The sequence below is a fragment of the Neomonachus schauinslandi genome, chromosome 4 (assembly GCF_002201575.2).
Source record: "Neomonachus schauinslandi chromosome 4, ASM220157v2, whole genome shotgun sequence".
NCBI classification, from domain to species: domain Eukaryota; kingdom Metazoa; phylum Chordata; class Mammalia; order Carnivora; family Phocidae; genus Neomonachus; species Neomonachus schauinslandi.
Window position 1 is genome coordinate 11,344,927 of NC_058406.1, and position 19,428 is coordinate 11,364,354.

General features: G+C 59.5%; 1 protein-coding gene across 1 annotated transcript; it reads right to left on the reverse strand.

The window, feature by feature from the left end:
* Positions 1-455: 455 nt before the first annotated feature.
* On the reverse strand, positions 456-18,534 carry FAM131C (family with sequence similarity 131 member C). The gene is made up of 7 exons (XM_021683478.2): positions 18,189-18,534; positions 6,155-6,270; positions 5,134-5,169; positions 4,845-4,938; positions 2,479-2,661; positions 2,094-2,204; positions 456-1,379 (listed from the first exon to the last, which is right to left on the reverse strand). Exons 1-7 carry the CDS (start codon positions 18,208-18,210, stop codon positions 1,096-1,098), a joined length of 846 nt encoding a protein of 281 aa, XP_021539153.1. The 5' UTR covers positions 18,211-18,534; the 3' UTR covers positions 456-1,095.
* Positions 18,535-19,428: the final 894 nt, after the last annotated feature.

Consider the following 19,428-nt stretch of genomic DNA (forward strand, 5'->3'; position numbering starts at 1 on the left):
TCTCAGCAACAAGGGTGTGGACAGACCTGTGCTGGCCCTGCGTGAGCTCTTGGCGCCCCCTCGTGGCCACGTGGGCCTCGCGGGCCCGGGTCCCTGGCCTCCCACCGCTCCTCCTGCGCCCCCTTCCTGGCAGGGAGATAGGGCAGGTGAGCAGGTCCCCCATCAGGTCTTATGATGCTTGTCCTCAGGTATAAGAAGGACCCTGTGGCCCAGTCACCGTCACCCCAGCTTCCTTGTTGGCTGAGCCAGGGCTGATAAAGCAGCGTCCCTAAGTGTGGTTCCAGGGGCCCCACACAACCCTGGGCATCTTCCATGGTCCTCTCCTGGCTGGGTGGCACAGATTGACCACCTGTATGTCTGCTGGGGGGGTAGGGGCCCTCCCCTAAATCCCTCTAGAACCCCCTTACCCCAGGGGCTCGCGGACACCCCTTCCCCCAGAGACTAGGCCAGGTTCATCCAGGGTGAATCCCACACTTTAATGTCTGCAGAGAACCTTCCGGGAGGTGGGAGGAGGGTGCAAGGAAGGGGGCAGGGGCACCAGGGACAGGTTCAGAGAGTAAGGGACAGACAGACACTCCAAAGACAGAGATCCTCGTGAAGGGAGCCGAGGAGCAGATGCTTAGCTACCCAAGAGGCTGTCCCGCCTCTGATGGGGGGCACAAACACAGAGGGAGGGGGGAGTACTGAGCCCCAGGGTCAAGGCAGGGTCCCCAGGCCCCACTCCAAGGGGGTCTCCCAGGTCCTTCTGTGGCTGTCTGCCCGGGGGCCCAGCGGCCGGCTCCTCTGGGCAGCTGGGCCTGGTGCCTGCTGAGAGTCCTCGAGCTCACGGATGGCGGAAACCCCACAGGGGAAGGTGCCCACTTGAGCCAAGTAAAGAAAGGAGAAGGGGGATTATGGCTCCCACTGCTGGGGCAGGTCCATGGAGGCACAGAATGGTCCACAGGGAGTGCTGGCCCCCATCCCTGCTGCACACACCCTCTGCCTGCCCTGAGGGGTCAAGAAATGCCCAGCCCAGACCCCAACATCCTGATTGCCTGGGCTGCCCACCAGGCAAGGTCACAGTATGAGGAGGCTCCGAGGCACACAGCCCCCACCTCAGTTATAGAACACCTCGTCCTCCTCCTCCGGGAGGGAGATGCTGTCCACCGAGGGGAGGGAACCCTGCAGATGGGCCCCACCCTCAGGCCCCAGGCCCCGAGGCAGCTGCAGCTGATGCTGTTGTTCAGGGCTGGGGGGCTGGGGGCCGACAGCTGTGATGGGGGGCTCGTCAGGTGAGGGCCAGCCGTCGGGAGAGAGGCCAGGGGAGGAGAAGGCCAGAAGACTGTCATCCTGTGAGGGGTCACTCAGAAGACTGTCCTGCAGGTAGACGCTCTCCAGGTCTGGAAAACCAACAGGAGGGGTAGGGAGCGTGAGGAACGGAGTCCCAGACCCTGCTCCTCACCCTCTCCTGGTGTGTGAGGGAAGGTGAGGGGCAGAAGACTGGCCTCCAAATCCTGCTTGGTCACTGCCGAGCTGTGTGACCTCGGGCAAGCCTCTCTGAGCCCCAGTTTCTCCCTGGGGGTTACAGGGCTGGTGGAGCGAGTTGGAGGAGTTAACAGCAGGCTGCGCCGGCGGGGAGGATTAAGATAATGGGCCTGCAGGTCACCCAGGACCCAGGCCCTCAGTAATGACCTGGGGTTCTGGAAAGGTGGTTGGCTGTGCTTGGTATTAAGGTTCAGATCCTGGCTCTGATGACTCGAGCTGTAACCCAGGGTGAGTTTCCTGGTGCCTCAGGTTCCCTTATTTGTAAAATGGAGATAATAACAGGGCCTCCTCCTTGCATGTGTGGTGAGGATGATGTGAAGTGGCCAGGAAAACGCCGAACTCGGTAAGCACTTCATTCCCTGGCCCGTGACCACACTCGTTCTTTCCTTTACGCTTACGGCGCCCGGTGGGCAGTGGGCAGGGCAAGGATCCCCCGCTCCAGCCCACGGATGCAGAAACCCAGGCTGAGGGAAGGAGGGGCTCGTCCAAGGTCACCGTGCATTTGGTGGCAGGCACCCAGCCCCTGCTCTGCTCCACCCACCCCGACCGGGCGCCCACCCAGGCAGTACCCTGGAGCTGGACCATGTCCTGAGGGCCGTTCTCGAGGTGCAGCTCCTCGTCGTCCAGCGAGGACCAGGCGCTCAGTGTGGCCTCTGTGATAGCAAACTGCTCGGCAACCCCTGAGGGGGGGGGGACAGCGAGACCCAGCTCAGCAGGGACACGGCGGGGGGGTGGACAGCACAGCGCCAGGATGGCCTGGCACCCAACAGCCTAGCGGTTTGCTGGGCTGACCATCCGGGCCCCGGTGATCAGATGGCCCCCCGAACGCCCTGTCCACCTCATGGCATTGTTTTGCCCTGCCTCGACAAGGCCCATGTGGCGACCCTCGGTCCCCTAAGGACCAGAGCCCCAACCAGTCCCCGTCCCCAGGCTCCCCCGCCCCCAGCCACTGACCTGCAGCAAATCGGGCCTCACGCAGCGCATCGGGCAGGCAGCAGTAATGCTCATCCTCAGCGGGGGACAGCTCCCAGCGTGACCGCTGAGCACACCAGCCCTTCCACTCGATGAGGTGGGCCACGCGGCCACGTGCCATGGCCGTGGGCTTTGTGATGTGGTCCTTGATGCTCTGCACCACCCCTGGGAGCATTGAGGGCAGCTGGGAGGCTGCTCTGACCCAAAACCCTGCCCAGGGGCCCACCCCCGCTACCGCAGGCCCAGCCAGTGGCTTGCACCCCACAACCATTCAGTGCTCTGTACTCGCCCCATGCCGGATCCTCACAGCCCCAAACCCACAAAGCCCTGAATCTATCTCCGCAAGTGCTCCTACCCGACCAGTGCCTATGTCCACTCTGCACCCCACACCCTCCCCGAGCCCCAAGGCCCCACCTTACTTAGATCCCCACCCATGCAGGGGCCCCATGCCCTCCCAACATCCCACTCCCAGGCAATGTTCCCCTCCACCTGGTGCTTCTCCCCCAGACCTGCCACATCCCTCATTCCCTTTGACCGGGTTCAGACCCTTCTGTCCTAGAAGATCCACTCAAGGATCCACTCAAGATCCGCCCAGCCCTCTCCCTTTATCCATTCACTAGCCAGTTCTGAGAGAGCACCCCCTATGCCAAGGCCAGTGCCAGCTCTGCTGAGAGGGAGACCTGTGTGGGATGCAGCAGACCGGGAAGGCTTCCTGGAAGAGGTGGACCGGGGTTGAACTTTACATGTAAATCGGTAGGTTTGTAGGTGCGTTGGACAGATGGAGGCAAGACTGGAGGCTATTTCAGAGATGAGATGAGGAGGAAGGCATGGCAGAATCTGGCATGATTCCGGGACTGCCAGGGGTGAGATAGGGGGGCAATACTAAGACTGGGATGGCAGAAAAGGCTGGGGAGCCCATCAGGGGCAAGACTTAGGGCTGAGAGAGCCAAGCTAAAGACTCCAGAGTTTTCCTTCTAGCAATGGGGAGCCACAACAGGGTAATAGGCAAGAGAGTGACAGGTTAGATCTGTTGTTTAGGAAGAGCATCCCAATTAGAGGATGGGGCCAAGGGTGGAGACCAGGCACCATCAGGAGCCATTGAAGGGATCCAGCAAGAGACAGGACAGGGGCTGGGCAGTGGGGAGGAGGGCCTGAGGGGCTCTCAGGAGTAGACCACCTCAATGTGGAAGTGGACAGACAGGGCTGTCAGGAATGATTCAGCATCTCTCTGAACCAAGGCTGAGCATACAGACACTGGGTCTCAGAGCTGTGACGTGAGGATTGGCAATATTTAAGCAAGATGGGGGACCCACAAAGGAAGCTAGAGACACAATACTGAGAAAATGGGAAAGATGGAGGTGAGGAAGAAGGGGGAGAACCCCCCCGACCTTCCTCCCAAGCTAGGAGTGCGGGCAACCAGAGAAAGTTCTGGAGGAGGTGGTTAGAGGAGGTGGTTCAAGTGGCCCCTGCAGGGCAGGTGAGGCAGAGGGAAGGGGTGGGGGAAGAGTCGAGGCAAATGGGAGGGAGGGGAGCACGGGCACTCTGAGGAGCTGTGAGGGATTTAATGAGACGTGAGCCTGAGGTACAGGGAACAGAGTGGTGGGCAAAGAGCTGGCCAGCTGAGAATGGCCCGGAAGGTGTGCTGTGGGTGACGGGGGCAGAGGCAGAGGCGGCCCCCGGAGACCCCTCTGCTGGCCTGCGTACCTACCTCCCAGCTGCTGCTGCTTCCCACCGGCAGCCCTCTCCAGAGACTTGCCCTTAGCTGATGGGAGCAGCCCCACCCAGGGAGAGCCTTCCCAGGGGCCACCACCGACCAACGGGGGACTGATACCCAAGCAGCCACCAGCCTAAGTTCTGTGGTTCGATCTGGGCTCCTGAGCTCCCCAGGGATTGGGCTGGGACAGATTCCTCCCGCAGCCCCATCTTTGCCGAGCTCCTTCCCTTGCCCGGTCCCGATGCCCTCACTCCTACAATTTGCCCTTGAGAACAATACCTCCATAAATCGCTCACACAATTCCCGTCTGGGGCTCTGCTTCTGGGGAACCCGACCCACGGCGGGGTGATGGGCAGACTGCACCTGCCGCAGAAGCCGGGGAGGCCGACATCTGAAAGACTGGGGCCATTCCCTCACAGCTTCGGGAACCCCCAACAACTTAACAGGGGGTGGGGGGACGGGAACCCTAAGTCACTCGTCCCTGCAGAACCCGGCGTGGAATGTGGATCCAGGAAATGTTGGCTCCGACGGGCTGCACGCCTTCCAGCTGCAGTTCTGTTTTGCCCTGCCTGCAGCAAGGGGTGAGGGCTGGGCCGCGCTAACCCCAGGGCAGGACAGGGCCGTCAGAGCCTACCCACAAGGGACGAGGTGGCCAGAGCCGCCACGTTGTAGTTGCTGGAGCAGGACCTGGAGTCAGACAGGTAGCCGTTGGTGGTCTGGAAGCACCTCTGCTGGAAGGACAGGAGGGGTGAGTAGAGTGGGGCAGACCTGCCAGCCAGAGGACATCTCCCGGCCACTACCATCCCTGTGAGGCCCCCTCCCCCAGGGCTGGCAGGGCTGTGGGCCCAGGCTGGCGCCGCAGAGCGAGGGGGACGGTGTCCGCGGTGGCTGGCTAGACCAGGGGATGGGCAAAGCGCACTGACCTGCCAAGGATCCCAACAGAAATCCATCTGTTTGTCCTAAAACGAGAGGAGCAAGAGGGTCAGGCAGGGCCTGGCAGATGGTGCCAGCAGATGGCACGAGTCCTCGAGCCCCGGGTGGTGGTGCGGGTCAGCCTTCTGCTATTCCCTCTGCCTACTCCTGGGTCGGGCCCCCCTGGGGTTCCCTCACCGCCATGCAGAGAAAGACATGGGGCGGGGGTGGGGGGGCCGTGGTAGCTCTGCCAGGAAAGCAGCAGGCACAGGGCGTCGATCGGACCTGGGTTCGAGCTTTGACTCTGCCCTTTCTACCTGGGTATCCTTAGACTAGGGCCTTAAGAGCTCAGAAAATCAGTTTCTTCCTCTGTAAAATGGTGATAAATGCCATTTATCTTGGGTTGTGGGGACGCAAATGACATGACGTCGACAGTGTCTAGCATAACGCTTAGCATGTGGTATGTGCTAAAAAAAAAAGTAATTATATCAATCGATAGGTTCAAGCCACAAGCTCTGGGGGTGGAGTGGAAATTATGCACCAAGATTTGAGGCCCCCAGCAAGCTCTTCCTAATGCAGCAGACTAAGAATGCCACTCTTGGGGTACCTGGCTGGCTCAGTCGGCAGAGCAGGTGGCTCTTGATCTCAGGGTTGTGAGTTTGAGTCCCATGTTGGGTGTAGAGATTGCTTAAATAACTAAACTTAAAAAAAAAAAAGCCACTCCTTTACCCTCCAGAAGGCAGGGCAGGCTGCTAAGGGGTGGTGGGCTGGTCAGGGAACTTGTTATCTGCAAGGCTGGGGTAATTTGCGTGAAAAGACCTCCATGGCAGGACTCTCTTTTCTGGTCCTGGTCCAAGTCCCTGGATGCCCAGCCCGATTCAGACCTTCATCCAAATGCATACCAAGCCTTAGGGGCTCTGATCCAAGGAGGGAAGATTGGAACAGTTTCAGCTCCCTGTGGAACGCTGTAGGGGACATCCCAGGAACCAGGGCCTAGGCAGGTGAAGGTGAGGATCAAGTGGGACCAGTTACCTTGCCAGTGACATGGTCTGGAGCAACAGTGGGGGGGTGGCTGGAGGTCAAGTCCGGGTTCAGGGGTTCCGTGCCCTGGGGCATGGGGCAGTCCTTGTGGGCACTTGTGAACAGATCTGGAAATATGACAACAGGAGGAACTTAGAAACCCCATCCCCCCACCCCCTACACTCTCCTACTTACGGGGCTTGTTCAAGCTAGCCCCGAGGGATGGGCACTACTTTATTGCCACCCGATGTCATTTTGTTGAAAACAAAGACCCAAGCCCACAGAAGGTGAGGAGTCCAGCCAGACTGGGAATTCTTGCCCATCTGCCTGTTCCTCCATTTTCGTAAATTCTAGCACCCACTCCCTGGCACAGCCTAGGAGGTCTCCTTCACAGACGCCCTCAACTCCCAACCCTGTCCAGTCTCACCCTCCGCCTGCTCCACACCAGGACCCTTCTCCAGCATGTTGCTGGAGAAAGTCCCCGGCCTCACACAGGACACTGTCCAGGGAACTTTCTACAGGTCTCCAGTTCCCGCTAAGTTTGCTTCCCACCAGGCTGACCACCTCATGCGGCTTTCCTTCTCAAACCTGCAGCCCGGGCAGCCCCCTCCCCACACCCCGCTGCTGGCTGCCACCCCATCCCTCATGGAGGTCCAGAAGCCCTCAGCGGGCATCGCCCCATTTTTCTACCTCAAATCATTGCCGTGTCCGCATTTTGCCCACACCATCTGCTTTCCCTCCTGTGACAAAGGAAGAACTGTCCCTACTCCATCCAAGACCAGCCCCCCACCCTGGGGACCCCCCAGCCTGAACCGCCCCCCACCAGGGGCCCTGCACTCTCTCTTCTGGTCGTCTGCTCTTGTCTCCCTCCTGGCCACCAGCGCAGCAGGTGCTGCAGTGCCTCTCCAGTCCGGACTCTCACCTGCATCCCTGCCCCCCACCCTCACCCCTGGGTCAGCCCCCCACCCACCAAAGCAACCCAGCATCTCCCATCCTTTAAAGACCTCTCGGGGCGCCTGGGTGGCTCAGTTGGTTAAGCGACTGCCTTCGGCTCAGGTCATGATCCCGGAGTCCCGGGATCGAGTCCCACATCGGGCTCCCGGCTCGGCGGGGAGCCTGCTTCTCCCTCTGACCCTATCCCCTCTCGTGCTGTTTCTCTCTCTCTCTCTCTCAAATAAATAAATAAATAAAATCTTAAAAAAAAAAAAAAAAGACCTCTCGACCCCTGCTTCCCCTCAGCTCCCTGCCCACTCCTCCGCGTCCTTCCTGGCCACACTTAGAGAGCTGTGCATGACCTCTACTTCCTCCCCCCATTTTCTCCTCCACCCTCTTCAGGCAGCCTTTCCTGAGACAGTCCAGCAGGGACTTCCGTTGTCTTCTCACTGGCTTCAAGCTGCACTGGGACACCTCCCATCGCTCCCTCCCTCCCCCTCAAGCCACGCCCATCTCAGATCTGGGGCTTCCCCCCCACTTGGTCCCCCTTCTCTTCTCCAGCCTGGCATCTCACCTTCTCACCTGGGAGGGGGGTCTCTCCCAGGACATCTCCATGTACGGCTGATGCCCGCATTTACACCTGCAGCCCTGACTGCTTGAGCCCCCGACTGAACTCTCCTCCTGGATGCCCGACAGCCAACAGCCGGCTCAGGGAAACCCAGGTCCATCTCCACTTCCCCGATTTTAGAAAATGATGCAACAGCCCACCCAACTGTACCAACCAAATATCCAGTTTTCTTTGAGTGCTGCCTTCCCCCAACCAGCAAGTCCTACTGGCTCTCTCTCCAACCTCCATTCCAGACTGAGCCCTCTCCATCCCCACCGCCGCTCCCCACCTGGGGATACCACCCTCTCTCACCTGGAGGCCACCGACCACAGCCTTCTGCTTCCTTTCCTGGCCTACAGCTCACTCTCCACCCCGCCGCACAGGGATGCTACAGGTCAGACTGCATCTTTGCTGAAAACCTGCCCCTGGCTTCCTTCCACTGCACTTGAGGAGAGCCAGCCTCTCACCAGGGCCTTCAGGGGCCTGCACGCCAGGCTGCCCGCTATTCAGGCCACGCTGGCCTCCCTGCTGCTCCTCAAACAGCCCACTTGTTCTTTGTCCTTGCTATCCCCTTAACCTGGAACACCATCCCCAGATCTTCCTGAACCGTGTCATTCAGGTCTCAGCTCAAGGTCACCTCCTCAGACAGGCCCTCCCTGTCCCCACAGCGGGCACCAGTCACTCCCCATCACAGTCAAGCTTTCGTGAAGTGTCCAGTCCCTCCCCGCATGGTGAATGTGAGGCCATGGGAACAGAGACCACAGCCAGAGGAGTAAGCATCTATTTCTGACGCATTCAGAAGTATTCGCTGAGCACTATGTGCCAGGCACTGTCCTGGGCACGAGGAACACCGTGGCAAACAAGACAGAGATGGTTTCTGCCCTCACGGAGCTGACATTCTAGTGGGAGAGACATTCTAGTTCATTCATTCTCCTAAACATCTGTTCATTCCTTCACCCCATGGGCATCCATGTACTGTCCATACCGTGCAAGCGTATGGGGGCCGAGGTGGGATTAAGACTCCATCCCTGCCCTCTGGGAGCTCCCAGTCTGATGGAAACCAGCCCCAAAGCCCCTCATTCAAACACAAGGCTGACCCCGGGGGGACAGTAGCACCCCCTCTCCTGGTGTGATGGCACCGATTCCTCACATCGACCTAAAGAGGAAGGAATCCATAGCTCAGCTTTCTAGATTCACTAGCCCGAGGCACACAGCCCGTAGAGGGCAGTCAGGGTCTGAGCCCTGTTATTCTGATGCCGAGGCTCACTCTCTTCCAAAGCACAAAAGGAGTTTTGATGAGTTCTGTGGGGGTCAGGGGCTGCAAGGGAGAGCTGATGGGGGAGCTAGCCAGGAGAGGGTGCCAGGAGAGGGGTGTTGCAGGCAGGGGAGGGTGGGGTGTGCAGCTTGCACAAAATCGTGAGGTCTGGGAGATGTGAGGCGCAGGGGTGTCTGGGCCGTGGCAGGGAGGTGAGGCCTCTGCAGGACACTGGTCCTGGCCTGCAGCCTGTCCTGCGCTGGACACAGGCTCCCACCACCCTTCCCTGGCTTTGACAACCCATGGGCAGAGCTGCAGAAGTTGACAGCATGGAAGCACGCAGGGCTTCCTGGAGGAAGCGGAGACCAGGGAGCGTCTGCAGGCTGGAGGTGGGAGGTGTCAGGTGCCCCCAGAGGCAGAGCTGGGCGCTCATGGGGCGTGGGCAGTGGGCTGACGCACCAACTAGAAGTCTTGGGAAGGTGTTAGCATGGAGGGGAGGACGGAGCGCTAGAGGACAGCGAGGGTGCCCCACTGACCCCCCACATGCCCTCAGATCGCCTTCTCTGTTTTTGCGAACCCACGGCCCTGTCCCATGGGCTTTGCCGCCCTCCAGCAACTGGAGCTGAATTTATGTTGCCCTCCAGCAGTGTCGGGAGGTGCAGGACCCCGGGATCCTTGGTTTGGGGGTTGGAAAACTCTGAGCCCGTGGGATCGGGCTGTGGCCACCCCTGCAGGGCGATAGATGCTTTTGTGGCCTGTCTCCTCTCTCCACTCCTTCCTCTGGAGGATCTCCCTCACATACCAGTTGTACCCAAATCCTCATTTCAGGGTCTGCTCCTGAGTCGCTGCTCCAGAGACTGGGTGAGGTTCTGGTGCCAGATGGGCCCGTTCAAATCCCAGCTGGGCCCTCTACTACCTGTTGGACCTTGATTTTACCGCTCGGATCCTCCATTTCTTCATCTGTAAAATGGGCAGTTGACTGGTCTTGTTCTTCAGGTACTGCCTACTAGCATCCGAACCAGAACAAAGGGGGCACTGTGTGCCCCACTTTGGAAGAAAGCCACTGTCAAGGGTGGGGGAGCAGACACCCTCTTCAAGGTGGTTCAAACAGGCTCTGTTACTCCAGCCACCCACCATCCCTTGGACTCTGACCACCTATTGCTCCCCACAAGTGAAGTGAGGGGCTCTCAGACACTCCCCTGCAGAGATCCGGGATGCCTGCAAAGGAGAGGCCAGCATCCTACCCACCCGCCCCACCCCGGGCCGGATGTCTGCACAGCTGAGACGGGAAGGGGCGGTGGAGCGGCCTGCCTTCCCTTCCCCTGCACAGCAAGAACTGTGAGTTTCTCAAGGGTCAATAGGACACTGAGGACGGGGCCATGTTTGAGTTTTGCTGGTGCCCCCTAGGAGGGTCGCTTGCAGGGCAGGGGGACCCCAGCCCCCAGAGGCTGGAGGGTGGGCAAGGGAGTTGGGCAGGGAAGGGAAAAGGTCAAACCAGGTCAGATCTCTCATGACAGGGGTTCTGCTGCGGGCAGGCCCCCCCCAAAACAGCCCCTGGGAGAACTCACACATGCTAACCTGGGGCCCGTGGCCCCCCTGCCACCTCCTCTTCCACCACTCTCCCTCTTGCACTCAGCCACACTGGTCGCTCAGACACGCCAAGCACACTCCTGCCTCAGGGCCTTTGCACTGGCTGCACCTTTCCTCCAGCTGGAACACTCTCCTCCCACACAGCTGCAGGTTCACTCCCTCACCATATTCAGGCCTCTGCTCAAATGTTAGAACCTCAGGGAGGCCTCCAGCCACCTTGTTTAATGGCACCCATCCTTTCCTATCTCCTGATTTTCTGTCCTTCTTCATGGTGACATTCCTTCTTTATGTGTCCGTTTCCTTGTTCACCGTCTCTCACTAGACCATGAGCTCTCTGATTGCTGGTCCTCGTCAGCTTTATTCACCACCATAGCTCTAGCACCTGCCGCAGGGCCTGGCCCGTTGCTCATCAAACTCTGCCTCAACAGGGAGCCAGTGGCAGCCAAGACGAACCACCAGAGCTCCAGATAAATAAAAATTTCTTGACCACTTTTTCTCAAGTTCCTCATGCCAGACCCCAGCGTGTCAGAGTACGGGACCCAGAGAGGAGGGAGGCCAGCAGAAGAAGGTGCGGCCAGTCCTGGCTGGAGGGCCGAAGCGAACACTGAACAGGATATGAGGTGGAGGGGCGCCTGGGTGGCTCAGTCGTTAACCGTCTGCCTTCGGCTCAGGTCATGATCCCGGGGTCCTGGGATCGAGTCCCGCATCGGGCTCCCTGCTCAGCGGGGAGCCTGCTTCTCCCTCTCCCTCTGCCCCTCCCCCTGCTTGTGCTCTCTCTCTCTGTCAAATAAATAAATAAAATCTTTAAAAAAAAAAAAAAAAGGACATGAGGTGGAAGTCTCCGTCCACACTGGACTGGACTTAGGATCCCTAAGGGATCAGAGAATTGTGAGATTGACCTGGAGACTGTTACCGGCGGGCAAGTGAAGGAGGTCTGAATGAGCTTGTCTGAAACAGGGCAAGAAAAGGCAGGTAGAGCTAGGACTGACGCCCCCACCCCTGAACTCAGAGCTCAGTAACCCAGGAGCCAAGAGCGGTGTGGGCTGAGCCATGTGCTTACGCACCAGAGCATTCGGCACATCTGCTCTTTATCCCAAGTCCGGGCTGTGTGCCCCTGAGGTAGGCCTGCCCCTCCCTGAGCTTCAGAGTCTCCATGTGTACAAACACTAGGCTCCAGTCCCCTCAAAGGCAGTGTCCAAGCTGATGGGGGCACATCCTTCAGTGGGCCATGCAAGCCACTGACTAGGTCATATGTGTAAAAAATAAAATAGAATTGAACAGAAAATACCAGAACCTATTGAGGAGTCAGGTTAAGTATTGTTTCATGAAACTTCGGTTTTAAATTGCACAGGCCCCCATGCACCCACATGAATGTGTGCACACACACACACCTGTGGTAAGAATGTTCTAAGGGTGCCGGGTCGTGATGCAAAATATATGCATTCCTCCGGGTTCTAGTCAAAAACGTTTGAAAAGTCACCACTCCTGAGACTCCAGCACACATAAGCAGGGGCCCGCCGGGGTGCGGGCAGAGGGGTGCTGGCTCCAGGCTGTCCCTGGGAACTCTGCGAGGTGTGGAATATTTCTAGGGCCCCTGGCCGTCCCTGAAGCTGTTTTAAAACTGTGGACTGCCGGCCGGGGAGTAAGGGGAGCTGAGCACCGAGGAAGGTGGTAGGCAGTGTCAAAGGCCTGGAGCACACATGACTTGAACAAGGTCATTGGTCAAGGTTGGCTTGGAGGATTCCTGGCTCTGAGCCCCTCTCTAGCTTTCCTGGCCGCCACCCCTCCCCGGCCTCGGTTGGGGTGCAGGAGCCTCCGCCAAAGCCGCCTTCTCCCCCTGAGGACTTTGGCCCTGTGATGTCACGGGCTGGTTGCCATGGAGACGTCAGGTAATGGAGCAGCCCAGGGTGAAATCACAGGCTGCTCTTCGCCCAGCTGGGACCGGCGGCCACGTCACCAGCAGCAGCTGGAAAAACACAGTGTTTCATGTGGGGTGGGGACTGGGGGTAGCCTGAGGGGACCCCTGGCCACGGCTCCTGTGGGTGCCCCCTTCCTCCCTAGTCCACACCCTACTCCTCTGACCTCAAGGTCTGAGGCCCCTTCTCAGACCTGCTCCCTCCCCCACCTCCCCTGGCCACAGCAGTGACAAGTCTCCGGTTGCCCTGGCAACTTGGAGGGGGCCATCTCGGCCCTTCAAGGAGAGGAGTGTCATCCAGACGTCTCCTGTCTCCTGTCTCCTGTCTCCTCCTTCCCTCTGCCTTCCAGCAGAGCGCTCTTCTGCCTACCAGGGATGCTTCCTGCCTTCTCACCCCAGCCCCTCCTTCTGCTGTCAAGTCCAACCACCCAGACAGTACCTCCTGATGTCTAACCTAAACCCCCCTTGCTGCAAAGCATCCACCCTGGCTTTCTCTGCTTGTTCCTTGGGTGAGTCTGCAGCTCAGTCTCCTCTCCCCTGTCTCCGAGCCATCTAGCCCCTTTAGCTGTTCTTTGGTGCTCGAGTCCCAGCCCGTTAGACACTGGGGTTGCCATCTGCCCCCAGAGTGTCTCCCAGGGCTCTGCACCCCAGGAGGGTAGGGAGGGCCCAAGGTTAACCCTGTTCTTTCCCAGTAGCCCAGAGAGGGTAAACTTCTTCTTGAAAGCACACAGTAACAGAGCAGTAGCCTGGGTCCGAAGCCCCTCACCCTCCCCTCCCTGGACAGCTGTAGGCCTCCCCTCTAAGCTTCTCAGGACCCCTGAGTGCACCACACAGTCCTCCAGCCAGCTGCCCCCCCCCCCCGCCCACCCCCGTGTGTGCTGCCGGCCCACCGAGGTCCAGGCCCTGTCCCTGCCTCCGAGGAGAACCCAGCGGGCCCAGTGTTCCTTTCGTAGTCCCTGCCCCGGGTCTCATCCCAGCTTGTCACTGCCAGCCAGGGCTGTGGGCGTGTGGCACAGACCCTGCGAGCCGAGGGCTCTCACCTGTGACATGAGGACGCCCGCGCTCCCTGGGGAAGGGCTACCAGAGGATGAAGCACCTGCCACAGCATCTGCTCTGTCCCGCTCAGCTCCCGGACCTGGTCCTCTTTCTGGGCCACAGGACAGATCTCAGTGCCCCTTGCCGACCTCTGGTCCTGCCCCTCAGACTGGTGCTCACCCTGGGGGCTCTGCAGAGGGAGGCCACCAAGAGTGAGCCCTTGGCCTCTCTGCCTGGTGAGTCACTGCCATGACAGCAGGCCGTCCCTCTGAGCTTGGCAGAGGCCTGGCTTCGAGTGGACAAAGTGCCCTCCTGCTCCCTAGGACATTTGTTTATAGGTCACCAGGCTCACAGTGGTAACTTCATCAGGGAGCTGATGCAGCACAAGGGGGTCCGTTTCTATCCCCAACCAAGGATAGAGGGAGACAACAGGCTCTTCTCCAGGACGTTCCACACACCTCAGCTCCTTTCTACTTCCTCTGCCATCCCGGGGCTCAGTCTCTTTGACAAGCTATCCTAGAGCCCGTCCTGCTCTAACCTCACCTCCTCCAGGCAGCCTGCCTAGATTGGCCTCAGCTGTAATAGGCCACCAACAGCCTTAATAAGCAAAGTCTGGCTGGCAATGATTTGCTGCCACTATTTATTGAACACCTACTATGTGTGGGATACTGTCTTAGGCCTTTTCATCCATTATCTCTGTTTAACTCTAAAACCCTGCGAAGTAGGTATCATTATGCCCGTTTTTACAGATGGAGAAACTGAGGCTCAGAAAAAATTAAATCACTTCTCCAAAGTCACTAGCTAATAAGTGTCAGAGATGGGGTTCAAACCTAAGCCAGTCTGAAATTCCAAAGCTTGTGCTCAAACCACTAGCCAGTGTTGATCTCTTCAGGCTATTTTTCTGTGGGTGTGTCCATGTCCGTGTCCTGCCTCCCCCATTAGACTACCCCTAGGGCAAGGTTATATCTCTCTCCTCAGACACTGAGCTCCCTTGTGATGGGGGAAGGCCCCATCTACTCCTTCTTCAGTGTCAGACGGCTCACTGGTTCTGCAGGGGCCAAAGTGAGACAGCGCTAGGAGGCTGGGAGGGGTACTGGTTGGCCCTGGGTACTGTGGGGTGCTCTGCCAGCCCCTACAGAGCTGGAGTCTTCTCCCAGACATAAGAGATGTCTGACCTTCCAGAAGAAAGACTTCAGTCCCCAATTTCTGTCCTCACAAGCCCCAGGGCCCAGGGCACTGAGACCCCCACGGTGAGGCCAGGAGGCTGATGGGTTGGTTGGAGGACAAGGCTGGGGCAGGTGGAGAGGTTCCAGTGCCAGGGGCATGGGGCGGGCCCCGAGAGACCCTGGAGCTAGAGAGAGGGGAATAGATATTAACTCCCCCTGCTCCCTACACATGTTGCTCCCTTGGGGCAGCAAAGCCCCAAGCAAATACCAACCACAAGAGTTATTCCAGAGGGTTGCTTTTTTTAAGCACTGGCCATGCACTCAGGACCTGTCTCCAGGAGGTGCATCAGAAAGCAAAGGGCAGCGGCTCCCTGCTCAGGCGCTGGGCTAACTCAGACCTGAATCCAAATCTTGCCTTTCTGTGTCCTGGCTGTGTGACCTAAGGTAAGACTCTTCCCGTCTCTGAGCCCTACCAGGGTTGAATGAGAAGGTCAGAAGAGTAAAAAGGCTCAGCCTGGCTTAGGAGAAGCTCCTGGCAAACAGTAGCTTAAAGGTAGATGATGAACGGGGCACTTGGGTGGTTCAGTTTGTTAAGGGTCTGACTCTTGATGTCGGCTCAGGTCATGATCTCAGGGTCATGAAATCGAGCCCTGCATCAGGCTCTGCACTCAGCATGGAGCCTGCTTAGCCCTCTCCCTCGCCCCTCTGCCCCTCCCCCTGCTCTCTCTCTCTCTCAAATAAATAAAATCTTTAAAAAAAAAAAAAAAAGTAGATGACAACACAAAACAGCTCCTGGAAACAGCATGTGTTGCCTTACTCTGGTCCCCATCACTTTCCCCAAGTCCTCAGCACCTTGAGTGCCTGCCATGAGGCATCCATGCGGCAGGATGGGGCTGGAAGCCTCCATAGTGTCCCCTTTCTCAGCCAAGAGGGTCTCGCTTAGCTGTCTGCACAGAAGGGTAATAACAACAAATTTAAAATGAAAGAAATAGCTAAACGTACCAGGTACCGGTCTGAGTGCTTTACATGAATTAAGTCATTTAATCCCTGCCCAGCAACCCTAGGTTGGTATTGGTCCCATTTTAGAGATGAGAACACTGAGATACACATTCAATATTGGTATTGGTCCCATTTTAGAGATGAGAACACTGAGATACACATTGGTATTGGTCCCATTTTAGAGATGAGAACACTGAGATACACATTCAAGGTTAAGTAACTTGCTGAAGTCACAGAGCTAGGGAATGGTGGATGGGAACCTAGGCTGGCTGGCTCCAGAGTCTGCACCCCTAACCTCTAAGGCCTGGCACAGAGAAGCGAACAGCCGCCCCATGCTGGCGTGCGGAGGCTCTCCCAGGTGTGGCCTGTACCTGGGGCTTGGGCGGCCCTAGCTGGGTGCAGGCTCTGGGCTCGGTATCAGCATGAGCCTCGCAATCCCTGGCCTGGCTTCAGGACTGCGTACCAGGCCCAGAGAAGTGCTTGGAGAGTGGGGTGGTTATTGGCATTGGGTGCAGGTGTGGAGAGCAGGCCCAGGGCTCAGAAGCTCATGGAAGCCTGCCCCTGGAGAGGAGCAGATCAGGCAACCGGCTGTGGGCTGGGGGTACAGTGCAGAGGCTCGGGACACAGGCCCAGCTTTGTTCAGGGCACTCAGCTACCCCCCCCCCCCGCCGCTCCGTTTCCCCATTTGTAAAATGAGGACTGTGACAGTACCTACCCCAACTTAGCTAGTTGTGCCTAAAATGTTCCAACCAGCACCTGGTAAGCCGGAAGCGCTCTGAGAGTATTAGTGACAACTGGAGGGGGGTGTGCCCTCCACTTAGCGGTTCAGTCGCTGAGACCACGGTTGTCCTCTGCTCCAGTATCTTGTCCCTTCTTTACCTTTATCCAGCTTGCCTGCTGCATGTCGAGACTGTAAGTGCCACCCCCTCAGGAAGGGGACAAGGTTCGAATACACAACTAGATCTGGAGGTGGCACTCGGGAGCTCAAGCCACAGAAGGAAGGGCGAAGAAAGTCCATCCTCAGTCTGTGTGACCTCAAGCAGGCACAGCAGAGGGAGCCAGCCCCGGTGGAGGGTCCAGGGACAGGAGCACCAGCCTGACCTTGGCAGGCAGCTCTTCCTCCTGGCCCTTGGACTGTGTTCAGTGGGTCTGTGGCTCACAGGCTGGGCCCCGGGTGTGGGATGGCCAAGTGACAGGGAAGGGACGCGGTCGCCAAGGAAACACCCAATCCCAGATCCCCAACACCCAAAGCCTGCCCAGAGCCTTTGGGTTTCTGGAGACACACTGAGCGCCTGCTAGTCCTGAAGAACCCTAAATACTCTTCCCTCTTAAAATTGACTTCCCCTCTGGCAAGCTGTCGGCCTCACAAGGGCAGGGGCTGTGCTGGACTCACCCCCACTAGATGCCCAGCATATACACAGTGTCTGGCACACAGTAAGTACCAGGCTAATACCAGGTTGATGAATGAATAAGTGAATGAACCTCACACAACCTAACTCCCACCCATGATTCCAGCCCTGACACCCTCCTGAGACATCCTAAGCCACTTACCTGAATGTCCCACATGGACTGGTGAGCCCCTTAGAGGCCAGAGAGGGGTGGGTGGGGGGGTGTTGTGTTCCTTGCCCAGCATCCCCCAGCACAAGCCCCCCCACCCAGGGCCTGTGCAGCCCCTCCCCAAGGCCTGCTCACACCCCAAGTTTTGGGGGTGATGGGTGGGGTGGCAGCCCCCAGGGTTGGGGGTCAGTGGGTTTGCAGAGCTGCAGCCAAGGCCTCAATCACCTCTACCCCCAGCCCCCCTGCTCTGTGTAGGACTCCACTGCCATTCCCCCAGGGCACCTCCCGCCAACTCCTGGGGTACCACCTTGGGAAGTGCAAGAGGAGAGCAGAGGGCGCCTGCACAAGACAGAAGAAAGGCCCAGGAGTTCCCAGAAACATCAGCTTTCTCTGTCCCTTCCGGTCCCCTGACTGAGGATGGGGGTGGGGTGGGGAGTTAGGGATGAGAGTGGGGGAAGGGATACCTTCCATATAACCTGTTCATCTCCATTAACTCACTGCTGTCCATGGGGGTTCAGAGACTCTGAAGACAGCGCATGGGGTAAGGGGACAGAAGTGGGGGCGCTGAGCAAGTCAGGCCTGTGTCTTGGGGAAGTGTGGGAAGGAGAGTCGGCTTGTTCTCCCGGGGCCGCCACCGGCCCTCCAGAGAAGCCAAGAGCAGCCAGAAGCCTCCCTCGTCTCCAGAGCACGCGACAGGGGGCGTGTGGCTGTTGGGCTGGAAGCGACCCTGCTTCGCGCCACCTGCCTGGGTGTGGTTCCAAGCCCGGCTGGAGCTGCGGCGACCTCCCCCTGCTCTCTCTCTGCGCTGTCACCCCCACCCCCCGTCCTCCCGGGGTGGGGGGGGGCACCGTGTCCCCTGGGGCTCGGTGGGGGACGGGGTGGGGTGCTGTCGGTCGGGGAAGGCCGGGTCGCCCCTCCACCCCCACCCCCCCAGGCTCCTCCGGGGCGGCCCCGGGCCCCGACCCCCACCCGGCCGGCGGCCCCCTCACCTCGCGACACGCAGGAGCCCATCACGGGGCCGCGGGGCCGGGCCGCTGCGCCTCGGGTGCGTCGGGCCGCCGGGCGTTCATGTCTCCGCGGGCCCGGGGCTCACGAGCGGCGCCGGCGCGGCGGGCGGGCGGGCGGTTGGGCAGGGGCTGGGGCTGGGGCTCCCTCCGCTCGGCTCCCCACGGCTCCCGCCGGGTCGTCCCCGCCGCCGCCGCCGTCGCCTCCCGCTCAGCGCCCGCTCCTGCCAGCCGCGGGGAGCACGGCGGGCGAGCGGGCGGGGGGGGCCCGGGGGAGCGCTCGCCCCAAGTCGGGGAGCCCGAGCCGCGCGCACCTGGGGCCGCAGCCCGGGCTGGGGGGCGGGGTCAGTGGGCGGGGGGCGGGGCGAGGAGGAGGATGCGGGAGGGCCGAGGGGGGGCGCGGGTGACGGCTGGCGGGGGCGGGGTGAGGAGGGCGGGGGGGGCAGGAGCGAAGGGGGGCGGGAGCGGGGGAGAGGGGAGGGACCCTCTGGCCCTCCCTTCTCGCCACCTGGTGACCCGGGCTGAAGGTCGGGGAAGGGGGCGGAGGGGGGGAGGCGCGGAGATTCCAGCATTTGGAGCACAAAGCACACAACCTTAGTTTAACAACCTGGACCAGACACCTGGCGGAGCGCAGTAACACTAATTCCATTACGCCCATTTTGCAGGAGAAGAAACTGAGGCTCACAGATGCCAATGCCTTGCCTGAGGTCCCTTGGCTGTGAGGGACAGCGGCTTCTGACGGTCAGCTCCTGCTTCGGGCCCGCTGGCTAAGGGTGGGGGTACAGAGGGAGGTACAGAGGGGCCGTAACAGCGGCCTCACTGCTGGACAAGAATCAATCACCCCTTGGCTCCCTGGGCTCAGCCAGGGTGAAGAGAACGGAGGCCCAGCGCCTCTTCTCAGCCGCGGGTCTCCTGTCTCCTGGGCAACAGCGGCTCCATCAGGCACACACCTGCAAGCACGCTCTCACTCGTGCCCCCACGCACTCGTACACACTCATAGACACTAGTGCACACACTAAATTTTGGGGGTGATGGGTTCCCCCAAACGCGGATGTGTCATCTGCATTCACACTGACACACAGGCACGCACACACTCAGCTCTCGAGCAGACCTTCCCATGCACCAACACATCTCCCTCTTTACACCTACACCTACCTGTGCACCTCTTACAGGTGAGGAAGCCAGGTTCACTGGCTCCCCTCAAAACCCTGGTGATGGCCTGGGC

What these genes read in the sequence shown, in the direction of transcription:
- FAM131C (XM_021683478.2), bottom strand. Translation starts at nt 18,210, where the DNA reads ATGGGCTCCTGCGTGTCGCGAG. An exon ending in GGCCACCTCGTCCCTTGTGG is followed by an intron (nt 2,662 to 4,844) that starts GTAGGCTCTGAC and finishes CAATGCTCCCAG; the next exon opens with GGGTGGTGCAGAGCATCAAG. An exon ending in GGACATGGTCCAGCTCCAGG is followed by an intron (nt 1,380 to 2,093) that starts GTACTGCCTGGG and finishes TTGGTTTTCCAG; the next exon opens with ACCTGGAGAGCGTCTACCTG.